This window comes from Dryobates pubescens, chromosome 4 (genome assembly GCF_014839835.1).
Source record: "Dryobates pubescens isolate bDryPub1 chromosome 4, bDryPub1.pri, whole genome shotgun sequence".
NCBI classification, from domain to species: domain Eukaryota; kingdom Metazoa; phylum Chordata; class Aves; order Piciformes; family Picidae; genus Dryobates; species Dryobates pubescens.
Window position 1 is genome coordinate 30,998,213 of NC_071615.1, and position 12,939 is coordinate 31,011,151.

Here is a 12,939-nt window from a genome sequence, read left to right on the forward strand (position 1 = left end):
GGCTAATACTGAGTTACAGCTACCAATTCAATGACAACAGCTGCTGACATGGGATCTGAGGGCCAGCTTCTCCTACACAGACCAAAGGATTAACAACCTGACAGCATTACACATTGTGATAATATTCACAATGACAAAACTCTTCACACTATTTTGAAATTTTGTAACAACTTTAAATTAAGACTCTTACAATAAAATGTGGATATGGCAACACAAAAGAAGAAATGGTGTTATGCACAGCCTCAAAAACATGTATGTAAAGGTAAACCATTTTATCCTGAAATACATTGAATATGTTCTCCCTAACAAGCCATGAAAACTGACTTTTGAAATGCAGAGAAATGCCAGAATATTAGAAAGAGAAAAAGTAATTTGAGTAAGAAAAATAGAAAGACCGTTTAGAGCAATTCAAATAGGTTTTAAAAATTATTAATAGACATAAACCAGTTAAAGATACCATGAAACGCCTAACCCTTAAATGATACACTGCTCATCATAAAAAATGCAGTTATCATCAGCAGATTTAGATTAATGTCAGAAGACTGAGTAAGTTTTACAAGCTTTTCCACAAGCTGGCTGATTTTCTAATTCATTTTTGACAGAAGGAAGAAGATATAATATATAGTAACCCCTGGAACACATTCCACTCACTTATCTCAGATAACACCTCTAGTTGTAAGATCTTATATAATGTTTAATTTAGCATTAAGGGGAAAAAAAAATCTCTTCGTTTTTGTTTGATTTATGCTAATGTTTAAATTTTAATTGGTGATGGGAGGGGAGATAGCAATGTCAGGGAACAAAGCTCCACAGTAATTTAAAGACAATACTTATTACATCCTGTTATCAAGACCTTTTTTCCCTAGGCTAAGTTGTGTGTTCATGTTACTGTACTAGAACCAGGCAGTGAATACTCAAAAGAAATTTAAAGCCAGGTTCCTTCTTCTTTGTTAACTATTTTCCTCAAAATGAGGAAAACTCCTTGCTGAGTGAGACTGTACATGACTCAGAGCCCCAGAAAGAACGTCGGGAAGGGTGAGAACTTCCATTAGATTGGTGTGAACAAAGATTTCTGGAAAGTTACCAACTAAATGAAAATTACTTTCTTTTTTCCTAACAGGATATTTCCTTTGCCTACAGTCTATGATGGCTACATTTGCAAATGCCTACAGAAGCTGCATTTTTACAGACTTACCAGCGACCATTTTGTCTTACATATACGGATACATTATACACAAACATATACAGACAACAGTTTACATTACAAGGCCAAAAAGAATCTGCATTATGCTCTCATTTATGTCAACTGGGGTGAGCAGCTTTGTAGATAGTGCAGCTCAAAGCTTCTGTATACAAACAGCACTACGGCTTTTGTTTCCAAGTTCCAACGTTTCCTCCCAGAGAAACTCAAGTCCAAATAGACATCTGTAAGACTAAATTCCAGCTGCCTCCTCCTTATATCCGGTTGGACAAAATTCCCCTTTGTATCAGCTTCTTGTTAAATGTATTTTTAGCTGGTTACCTCCATCTCTCTTCTCTTTCAGGTGGCAACTGTTAAGGAAGTCCTGGTATATCACACACATTAGGCTTATTTTGACAGAATTGTGACTCTTCACATTTGAAATAGAAGGTATTACAAATATATTTTAATAATGAGTGTTACTTGTTCAACACTAAAACTGTACCTACCATCTGAAGAATACCGAACACTAAAATGGGATAAATGTGGATTTTATTTCTTTGAGATGAAAACTGGATTTCTCATTCATCTTTAGGTGAGCATGTTAACTATCAGTAGAAATAGCTGTGTGATCCTGTGAAGATACACTAATCATACAATTAATGCATCATTGTGGCAACATTTCAGTAAATGTGTTTTGATTGAAAATACCCTTAATTTGTATCAATTGTCATATTTTTGGCTAATTACATTTTTTAATAATTTTGTGTCTATAATGAGATTTCTTTTATCCCTATTTCTGAATTTAAGACAATGAGATAACAAACCTCTCTGGCAATGTTATTCAGAGTTTCATCTTCTGCAGAAAATCTGTCTTTCACCGGAGTTCTTTTCCGTCCTGATCCAGGAGTTCCCATTTTTTATTCTCGGGCTCTGCATTTGCAAAAACAGACAGGAAAAAAGCTCAGTTTTCAGATCTGGAATTAAAACCAAATAATCTACACCCAAAAATGTACTAGATTTTTACATTGTTTGGCTAATTAACACTCAAGGAAGCTAGATGCCATTGGCACAAATTTATCCAGCCGTTGTATTTCTGGGAAAACTTTATCACAAGATTCTGGCAGCTTTATAGAACACCACCGCATCCCACTAGGCACACATACAGCATTTTCCTACTGAACAGAACCCTTCAGTCTGCCTACTGCTTCAAAGTTACAGACAACTGCCCACTGCTCCAAGCTCAGTGACACCACCTATGGACCTCACCACTTCTCACAACTACTGAAAATAATCAAACATTTAAGTTCATGGATGTGAGAAAAATCCATAGGCAACAAGGGCTTCAAGAATTAAATTTACAGGGTCATCACAGCTCTCTCCAAAACAGAAAAGATACATTCAGCAAACATTTCAAAGCATTCAAGCAGGTAGATGTGGCTTATTTACATTTTAATGCAGCTGTTCTCATTCAGCTGCAACTGAAAGTTTAGTTATCTACTAAAGCAGAAATGTTACTATAGTGGAAATCAAACAACTCTAAACAAACAAACATACGTTCTTTTGCCTAACAAGATTCTTAATCTGGGAGATAAGGAAACATATTAGCATCATATGCCCAGAATAATACATAAAATACACTCTTGGTCTTCCAGAAAACCTCTGTTATCAACTGCAAGAATTTAGAAATCAGCACCAAACCAAAACATACCACACAGAGCAAAATAGTACTCAGAAAAATAAACTAGTTTTTTCAAATATCCCAAAGAAAGTCTACTTCTAGACATCCAGGTTCTTCTACATGTCAGACCAGAATTGGGTGGTACCACAGTTTTTGATACAAATGAGGTAAGTGTCCCACACAGCTTGGGAAAAGACTGTATTTAGAACAAAATATTCTTCATGCAAATAGGAAATGTCAAGAAGTGAACTTGTATTGGCTATTCTTCTAAAACTGAACTGATGCAAGAACTATCTTCTGTACCAAGTCTAACCACCAAACAGTCAGTAGTTCCTCACAGTTTAATCATAGGTGACTGTGTGCAGAAACAGGAGTATTTTTGTGCAAGCACAGCTTTTACTTTATTTTAACAATTCCAAAGACATAATACATGGGAGGGCTTTCTAGCACTGAAAGATACTGAATCATCATAGAACAGAATTATAGAATGTCTTAGATTGGAAGGGAACTTAGAGACCATCTACTCCAACCTCCCCTTCACAGGCAGGGACATCTCTCAACTAGACTCAGCTGCTCAAGGCTTCTTCCAACCTGGCCTTGAACACCCCCAGGGAGAAGGCATCCACAACCTCCCTGGGCAACGTAGTCCCAAGTCCCTCCATCCTCCTACTGAAGAACTTCTTCCTAAAATCCAGTCTAAACCTACTCTTCCTCAGCTTAAAACCATTTCCTCTTGTCCTATTTCTAGACACCCTTATGAAAAGTCCCTCTCCAGCCTTCCTGTAGACTCCCTTCAGGTATTGGAAGGCAGCCCTAAAGTCCTCCCAGAGTCTTCTCTTGTCCAGTCTGAACAACCACAGCTCCCTCAGCCTATGCTCAAAGAAGAGGCGTTCCAGCCCTTAGGTCACCTTTGTGGCCCTCCAATGGATTCACTCCAACAGCTCTGTCTCCTTCTCATGATGCAGACACCAGAACTGAATGCAGTGTTTAGGGTGGAGTCTCACAAGAACAGACTAAAGGGACAAAATCACCTCTCTTGACCTGCCAGACACACTCCTTGATGCATTCTAGTATATGACTGAGTAGCATCACAATTTTTTTTTTTATTTTAGCTTCTACGCTTCTTTCCCCCTCCATAAATTCATGCCACTAGTCCTCTCCTTTCCTTCACGAGTAGGAAGTCTTTATTCTGCAGCTGTTTTACTATTATCTGCATATTTAGATGAAGGAAATAGAGTATTTGCCAATGAGAGAAATGATAACAGACTTGAAACTAGATGTTCCCCTTAAAAGCTCTTGCACAGAACCGATAAAACAGTTACGCAATAATCTTATTCATATCCAGTTGCTATTCTGAGACCAAAACTAAACACACTCAATACTGCAGGTGTATAACAACTCCTTTGTGTAAAAACCACAAAAGGAGAACTTGCAGTTCTTATGGATGAGAAGTAGAAGAATAAAATTGCAGTATCTGAAGGGGCTAAAGAAGATGCAGCTCTGTGGTCTAGTAAGGCACACACTTCTGATGGGGAAGAGCAGACATAAGTACCCATGTGAATTCCATCCATTCCTCCACAGGCCACTCATTCATTTTGCAGTGCATCATATGGATAAACACAGGCATTTTGGACAAACACACAGGACACACCTGCCAGAAAGTGTTTTCACCATCTGCCCGTGGCTTGTGGTTCAATTTATTTGTTACTCTCCCCATAACATTTTTGTTGTTGTTTTTTGTTTTGGCTTTAATTCTGGTGTTAAGTAGCAGCACACTTTCAGGAAGAAATACAAACTTCCAGCCTCACTGATAAGAGAATGGGACAGGATTTGGAAGCAGGACAGCAGAGATTAAACTCAGAGTGAAGGGCGAATCTGAAATAAGACTTGAAACAAGTATTGCCATTGTTAATCCATTCACTAAGAGTTTGTCATTTTAGTCTTAAAAAGAAGCAAGCAAACTTATGTTTTGTACTCAGATTTAAAGACATACATGCAGAAAGCAGTTTGGAGATCTGTCTGACAAAGTTTTAACTCAGAGATACAGGTTCCTGCCCACATTCTAATGAAGTGTCTCCAAAAATCTGCATTTCCCCCCCCTGAAATTATTACTGACTCCAACTAAGAAAAGCAGATAAGACCTGAAGTAGAAATTACACCAACAGAAACTAATATTCCCCTACTCAACAGAATGCTTTCATATGGTCCCAAACAGAAAATTCAAGAAGTTATGTGATCAGTTAATGTAAGCAACAGAACTCAAACCTATCTACTGAAGAAGGTCACTGAATATGACATTAAATTATTTTCATGTGTATGCTAAGGGTTGTATTTCTTTACTAAATATTTACCACTCAGGTAAAAACTGCAGATACCCTAGATTTGGACTACATTTTTGGACATCCTTAAATAAACCACTTCCAACAGACAACCAACCTTGGTTTAATTCAGTGAGATTCTCTTAGCTGGCAGGCTGATTTGGAAAACTGAATGTAATAGGTTATATCTATTTTTGATGTGGCCATGTTCAGACTGCCAATAAATACTAATGCACATCTAGGTCTTGCTGTAGCACAACTGTGTGACATCCCTACCCACTCTGCCACACTTTGCTTCTCCCCTAGGATGAGCACAGAACTCCTGAGTGAGTCTAAACACCCAAAAAAGGAAGCAGGGACAGATTACTGAGAAGGTAATACAGAGGTGTGACCTTTGCCTACAAGGAAGAGCTTGGAAAGCCAAAGCTCAGCTGAAGTCAAAACTAGCAAAGGCTGATAAAGAGTTAGGCTACTGTAAGAAAGTTGACAGACAGACAAATTAAACTGTAGGGCCGTTGCTTTGTGACACAATAGACAGTGTGGGGTGCTTGCAAGATCCGTCCTTGGCTAAATGGTCTGGATAATAACAAATGTGACAAGAAGAATTTTTGAGTGTGAATCATATATATACAAAATTGTCTGAAAGGATATTTGCCTAAAACTGGCGATGAAGTGCAAGAGGATTGTCAGGTAGATTAAACAGTAACTAGGGAATGAGGAAAAAAAAAAAAAAAAGAAAGAAAGGAGCTCTGTTAAAGTACAAAAAGTATGAGTCTACCAGCAAGGAAGTTTTCATGCTGTGACAAGTCACCCTGCTGACTGCTTTGTGGTATCTGTCCAGGCCAGACAGTGAAGCATCCTTCCTTAAGGATGCAAGATTCTCCTATCTAACCAGAAGATGGTAAGTAGAGGGTGCAGCAAAGGAGCAGAATCCACACCTTAGGTGCCTGAATGTCAGCCTGCAAGATGCACTCTCATTGCCATGTGGATTAAGCCATTGTAGGGAACAGCATAAGTACACACAAATCTAAGAGCATCCACATCTCCAACAAGAATTGTGCAAATAGGGCAGCCCGCAGTTGAATAACAGAGCATAGTCAAATGTCAGCCTAGAGAGATTGTGAAACATCCAGCCCTGAAGATACTAAAAATTTGACTGGACAAGGTTTTGAAAAATCTGCTGTAATTGACTACACCTTGGGCAGTGGGTGACCTCCAGTAATTCCTTCCAAAATAAAAGACTTAATGATTCCATATGTAGCATTGCTGCCAGCTTTGAAACTAAACTTCAAAATAAGCTTTCTTTAATAAATGCTTTAATATTCCTTCAAGGGTCTTGTCACAATTTCTTTCATTCCATGGAGTGAGCTGAGATATGTCAGAGTATTTCACATCTTGTTATACAGTTCAGAGATGAAGCCCTGACACTAAGAGGTCACCAGTCTGACATTAAAGGTATCATGATCTTACTTCCCAGAAATATATGCCAAATAGTTCACATACATGCAGAAATATTTCCTTTCATGACTTGATAATTATGGGGAAAAAATGTTTTGCTGCATGCTGTAAAGAATTTAATATATCTGCAACATTAGAATTTGCACAGAAAATAACTGAAGAGAACTCCAAAACACAACCACGTGAAGAACAATTTGTAACACTGGCCTTCCTAAACTATAGAAGATAATAAAAAGGCAGTACATTATAATCTGCTGCATTTAAAATTCAGAACTTCTGAGTCACATATCTTACATGTTTATTTCTTACTGTAGACTGGGTTACATGTTATATTGCATGGCTGATGAAATGACTTTCTTCATTCCAAAAACCTGAAGTTTCTGAAGACCCCAAACAAACCAGAACAACTGGGAGGAAATCCCTCAAGTTCCTCACCTTTGTTTTCACTTCAGGCATATATAAATTGTATCTCTTCCTCAAGTCTTTGCTGTCTTACCTTCTGACTAAAAATTCTATTTATTTCTTTTTCATTTCCTAGAGAAAAATATGACATAAAGCATAAGCTACAGTTCAAGACCTTAACACTCACCACCTTCAATGGCACCATCTGCTCTGATGTGTGGGTCTATGCCAGCATATTTGGCTTCACACACATACAAGGCATTCAGATACTACAGTGTGAACAGGCTATAAATAAACTGACTGAAACTCTCCTTTTCTCTTGCAACTAAGAGCACAGGATAATTAAAATTCACCTGCATAAAACAATCTCTTTATATTTGATCAAGCACCAGAGAAGAGCAGCCCTGCTCTAGAACCACAGGCTGTTAGAACCAGACTCAGCTTCCTAACTAATACTGGAATGTAAGCTAGCAGCCTCTGCATTTCAAGTCCAAAGCCACAAATACAGTAGTTCATGTCTTTAAAGCAGCAAATTATTTTAATCCTAAGAAGTTGCACCTTTTGTACGTAATATCCGGGCAGTTTCTTGCAGTTTCAGTTGTCCATTTCCAAAGTTAACTACTTTCATATACTATATATATCTGTATTTAAATATCTGAATCGAGCAGACCATAAAGGAGGTTCTACAGAATACTGAAATGGTGCTGGCTGCTTCTGCTACTGAAAACTGAGATCTGTGACACGATAAAACAGGTACGTGCTACAGGGAACTCGTTCATTATAAAATATCATCTGAATGCAATTTCAGAACACTAGAGTATAAAAATACCTGGATTTTGTCTGTCTCTTAAAAAACAAGGTGCAGCACTATGCATTTTTATTAATGAACCCCAAAGATGTTATAGAAAATGTAGTGATAGTCTATGTGATCAATTTCACATTTAAATTGATATGAATTCAAATAATTTAGCCACTGATTTGAATTAGAAGTACAAAAAAGTCAATAAAGCCAGTGGAAGAATGGAACACTAACAGAGAAAGGCTGGAATTTCTTGAACTCGGTCAAAAAAACCTAAAAGAAATAATCTGAATAAAGGTTAGTTGGACAAATAACATTAGAAACATATTAATAAATAAAGGCATATCAATTTAACTAGCAGGAGAAAAAAACCTCATTTCTCTCCAGCAAGTCAACCATAGGCTGATGACAAGGCACAACCAGTAATAAGTAATTTTGATTTTTGACAGTTCTACAACTGTTAAATACACTAGAAAGTATTCTTGGGAAATAAACTAAAACAAGCAAAAGGTTTTTCAAATACTTAACTACAAAGAAAGATCTAAGAAGCAGGAGTGCTATATAATGATAATGGAACTGAAATTAAAGAACCTAAGTATACTCTGTAAGTTAACAGAACACTTGCTCTTGAATACTGATGACAAGCGAAGGTAAGGCAGCTGCCATACCCACAATTAAAGCAAAGTTCTAAAAGTTTATGTGCTCACAACAGTGGAAACACAGCCCAACAATTTTAAAGAACTGTCTCATGAAACTGCAGCTCTACCAACACAAAACTACCAATGAGCCAAAGGTATTACTACCAAAGAACAGCAGCAGGAGCTTTCATATCCAAGAAAGACCATAAAGAATCACCTTGGAAATCACAATCTTCAAGGATTTGTCAAAGCAAACTCTAAAGGAGATGGAGAAATAAATGGACATGGAATAAAAATATTCAACTTTTCTTGAGTTAAAATTATGCAAGACTAATACACAAGTCTTCCCCAGAATATCCTTATACAAGGGTACATTCTTTGGAATTAGTAAGTCTGTCCATAGGCCCAAAAGCATCTGAGAAAGAAAAGGTGTTGCATCATCCCAGGGTGACCATGACCAAAAAAAAAGCAGCAGTGCAAGGATCAAGAGAGGAAAATAAACAGGGGTTTAATGCAATAGTTCTAAGGACTCACTTAGAATTTTCCTTCAGAAAAAGATTAACTGAAATGAGAGCTCCTAATATGAATAAGAGAGCCTGACATTAAAGGGAAAAAACAAAGACTGAAAAAGCATATAATTACTGTCTGTCAAAAGATTACAGTCCTTGCCACTAGGATGGAGGCAAAGTTATTCCAGTTCATGAATAGTGTTTCCATTTTAAAAGCCAAACCTGTTTCTCCCTAATCATGGCCCACTTCAGAAACCGTTGGCACAAAGTTCCTGCTCCAAGTGGACAAGCTTGTGACAGCTTCCTCAGGGAGAAAAAAAGTTACTTTGTAGTGGACAGTTAATCCAGTACAAGCTGACAACTGCACAATCAATTCCTTTAATGCAGCATATTTTCAGTTTACAATCTGAGAAATAGAACTTCTTGTAAGATTGTGTTGTTTAGCAATGGAATGACACCTCCTTAGAGGGGGGTGAAACCCCTCTGTTTGTTGGTGTTATGAAGCTATACATAAAGTATTCAGTTAAGACAATCAAAAAAGCCATCACCCAGTCTGCTAGTGTTGCTTGATGGAATGTAACCATGCCTGGTTAGTGTTGGTAAACTTAAAGCTATGCAAGACAGTAACTACACTGTTGTACCCTACAACCCTGTAGACCAAATAATCTATTTTAGTGACTTTCCTCAGTCTTTGCAAGTTACCATAATTCCAAGACAGCTTCAAGCAATGACACTTTGTAAGGTTTGAGTTCTGTGTCAGTCACTTGCTGACAGATGCAGTTGGAGGTATCACTACTCCACAAAACATTACATACAGGATATTGTCAGCTGTTGTGATAGTTGCTTACCCCAGGATCTCTCAGGGTACACAGTGAAGCAGACATAAGTTTCAGAATAGTAGTGTAACTTTTCTAGAATCACTGCTACCATAAATGCTGAAGATCCAGGAACAAACTAAGAAATAAAATGTTATTTTAAAATAATGTGAGGAAATGACAGTACTATAATGAGTATGAAAAATGATGGGAATGCATTATAAAAAACAGGGTCACAGGAGTCTTCCATAAATGTTTGGACTAAAATGGAGCAACCAATGTTTTCACATTGTCAGATTTTTCAAAATGAGAATCCTTTCTATCATTTTGTGAAAGAATGATTCACTACTCATTGAAAAAAGAAAAAAATCCACAACACAAAACCCCACAACACAACAAACAACCAAATCAGAACACTGCTACTATATTGAGGCTCTTTTTTTTTTTTTTTTTTTTTAAATGAAACAAACAGAGAGCCCCATGGTAACAACCCACGTTGAGTAACAAGCTGCAACTATTTAAGATATTTTTCCATTACTAATTTAATACACTCCTACACCCTTTTCAGCTACTGCTACAGTTACATTACAGCGAGAAAAAGCTACTGAAGCAAGTAGGGCATCTCTCACAGCTTTCTCCACCTGCTATTTATTCAATCAGCTGACATCACTCCTGCTGACTAGCCCTCTGCTGTGGTAGCAGGCTGGTTGGCTTATAAACACTTATTTCCACCCGGCCCTTTGGGAAATGCCCCATCATCTCTTCCTTTGGAACAGCTCTAACTTTACTGTCTTCACAACCAGACATCACAATTTAAAGAAACTATTTTTCAGGGACACATAATGCATAAACACAAACTGTCAGTTACATACGCTTACATGTTACCTAGTTTCCAGGTATCCAAGAGAATAAATTTTGACTACTTTCTCAGAAAACATCTCTAATCATTTTCTGTAACACTACTGAACTGTACTGACCCATAACCAGCACCACACACCTTCACATCAGGATCTTACAAATACAAATAAGAACACTGTTTCATATCCATTATTGGTTTCTAATCCTCTACCAGCATCATATACCAGAGGTATTCAACTATGTGACACTCATCTAGGTGGTTTGGGTACATGCACATGATGGTTTGTGCATTACGTGAAGGTCTAGATCTGAACATGTTCTCCATATCCCATCTACTTCTATTTAAACAGCACTTAGTAGAAGTTCACATGCATTAAGGTACTATGTCATCTTCAGAGACAATGAAAGTCATGAAAAAAAGAAGAATTAAAAAAAAAGCTCCTTTGGAGCCAGTTCACAAGTAGTACTGATGCTGAGGGCAACAGGCTCACAGCTGATGTTTCACATAACTGTCTCCTATTCACAAGGCAGGAATTCAGGTAAGCCTGACTTCACACTCTAAAGGTAAACATCTTCAAATCCAAGCAACTCAAAACAATGGAAAAAGTACGTCACGCATGTCAAACTGTTTTGTTCTGCTAGATCACCTTTCATCTGTTCTTACATCATCACTAAGCAATTAATCAAGGAAGCAGATATATATTAATAAGATAACTGTTTCTGGGCCCTGATATATTTAATTACATCACTTTACAATCAAGACACAATGAATGTTTAAAGAACTCATCAGACAAGCATAGATTTAATCTTACAGAACATCTGTAACAAAGAACTCCACACATCTCCACAGATGTTTGATGCTAACATTGACACTTTAAAGGGATAAAATGATTCTAGACCTTCCTCAAGCCAAAAATGTCTGTCTCTCTAAAACAGAAGGAGTCATTGAGCAGATCATACACATTCAACGTAGTACCACTTCATCTACAAAATGTCTTTATTATCAGTAAAATAAATAACACTGCCTTCCGAAATACTATGCTGAGAGTCACACTGGAAATCACAGAACAGAGAGAGCAGATCACAGCCCGGAGCTGGTTTTGGGCTCCTTCCAAACTCATGAATGTGCCCATCTCTCTTATCATCAACAGCCTCTCTGCAATTACAGCAGGAGGGCACACTAAGAATAAATAAACAAACGTGCTCTGGAATAAAACACAACCCCCGAACTAAGCACCAGAAAGCTTCTCTGAACCCTACGACTCTGCCGAGGGGGCACGCCCTATTGCCCTGGGAACGGCGAGCCGTGGGTAACATGCTTCGAGGAAGTGAGCGACAGAAAGGCACTGAAAAACCCATGGCTGTGATTTCGGGTCATCTGCCTTTCTCTGTCTCCTCTACCTCCGCTTCATCCCACCGTTTCCACTCAGCCCCGCGGGGTGAACGGCCCCTCCCGCAGGCCTGCGAGCCGGGGGCCAGCGATCGCGGCCGCCGGAAGGGCTCGGGCGGTCCCGGCCTGCCCTTGCCCGCCCGCCGCAACTCTGACAGCGGTCACAAAGCGGGGGCCAAACACCACCGCCCCAAGCTGCCCCTGTTCCCGTTTCCCTTTCTGTTCGCCTACCTGACGAGGGAGCCCCGGCTGAGCCGCCGTGCTCTCCCAGCTTCTCCAAACCCGAAGAACCGGGTTTCCACCCTGCTTCCCCGCCCCGTCCGGGTTTGTACGTATATGACACCCTCCCCCCAGCCTCCCCGGTCCTCACCCTCTTCTTGCCCAGGCCCCAAGGAACCTTACCTGCGGGCCAGCCTGCTGTAGCACCGGAACGCCTTAATAGGGAGCAGGGATTGCTTCACGTTCCCCTTTCTCCCTTTCACAGGTGTGGGAGACTCGTGGGTCCCGGAATCTCCTCAGGCTCCTTCCTTTCCTCACTCCCCACTCAGAGTCCAAGAATAGGGGGAAAAGCAGCCCCAGGGAGGGTACGGGTGCCCGCTAGGTACGGGTACGCGCTGGGCACGGACCGTCCAGGGGCCGCAGCAAGGTAACTACCTCACTTCACTCTTTTCTCCCACCTCCTCCCGTTCCTTCCCTGTGAGGGGCCGCAGGAACCGAAGCTTTAGGCAAAGGCGAGCGGCACTGGTCCAGGCCGTCCTCCTCTTCCCCGCCCCGCGCTCCTGCCTCCTCCCCTTCAATGCCGGGCGCTTGCAGCCACACCGAGAACCCGGGTAAGGAAACAGCGGTCAGTTTCAAACCGCCCGTCGGCTCCCGCGGAAGGAAGAAGAGGCC

General features: G+C 39.7%; 1 protein-coding gene across 12 annotated transcripts in view; it reads right to left on the minus strand.

Annotated features, from left to right (window-relative positions):
* The window catches only part of LRRFIP2 (LRR binding FLII interacting protein 2), a 55,829-nt gene extending 43,204 nt beyond the window's left edge, over positions 1 to 12,625 (minus strand). For 2 of the 12 annotated variants that reach the window (XM_054161014.1, XM_054161020.1), the window contains exons 1-2: positions 12,451 to 12,625; positions 2,008 to 2,113 (exon numbers count right to left, since the gene is read on the minus strand). In XM_054161014.1, the coding sequence (XP_054016989.1) occupies positions 2,008 to 2,097 (90 nt within the window). In that variant the 5' untranslated portion in view covers positions 2,098 to 2,113; positions 12,451 to 12,625. The remainder of the gene's footprint in view (positions 1 to 2,007; positions 2,114 to 12,450) is intronic. The other 10 variants (XM_054161011.1, XM_054161012.1, XM_009904754.2 and 7 more) reach the window with 8 other exon arrangements.
* Between the last annotated feature and the right edge of the window lie 314 nt (positions 12,626 to 12,939).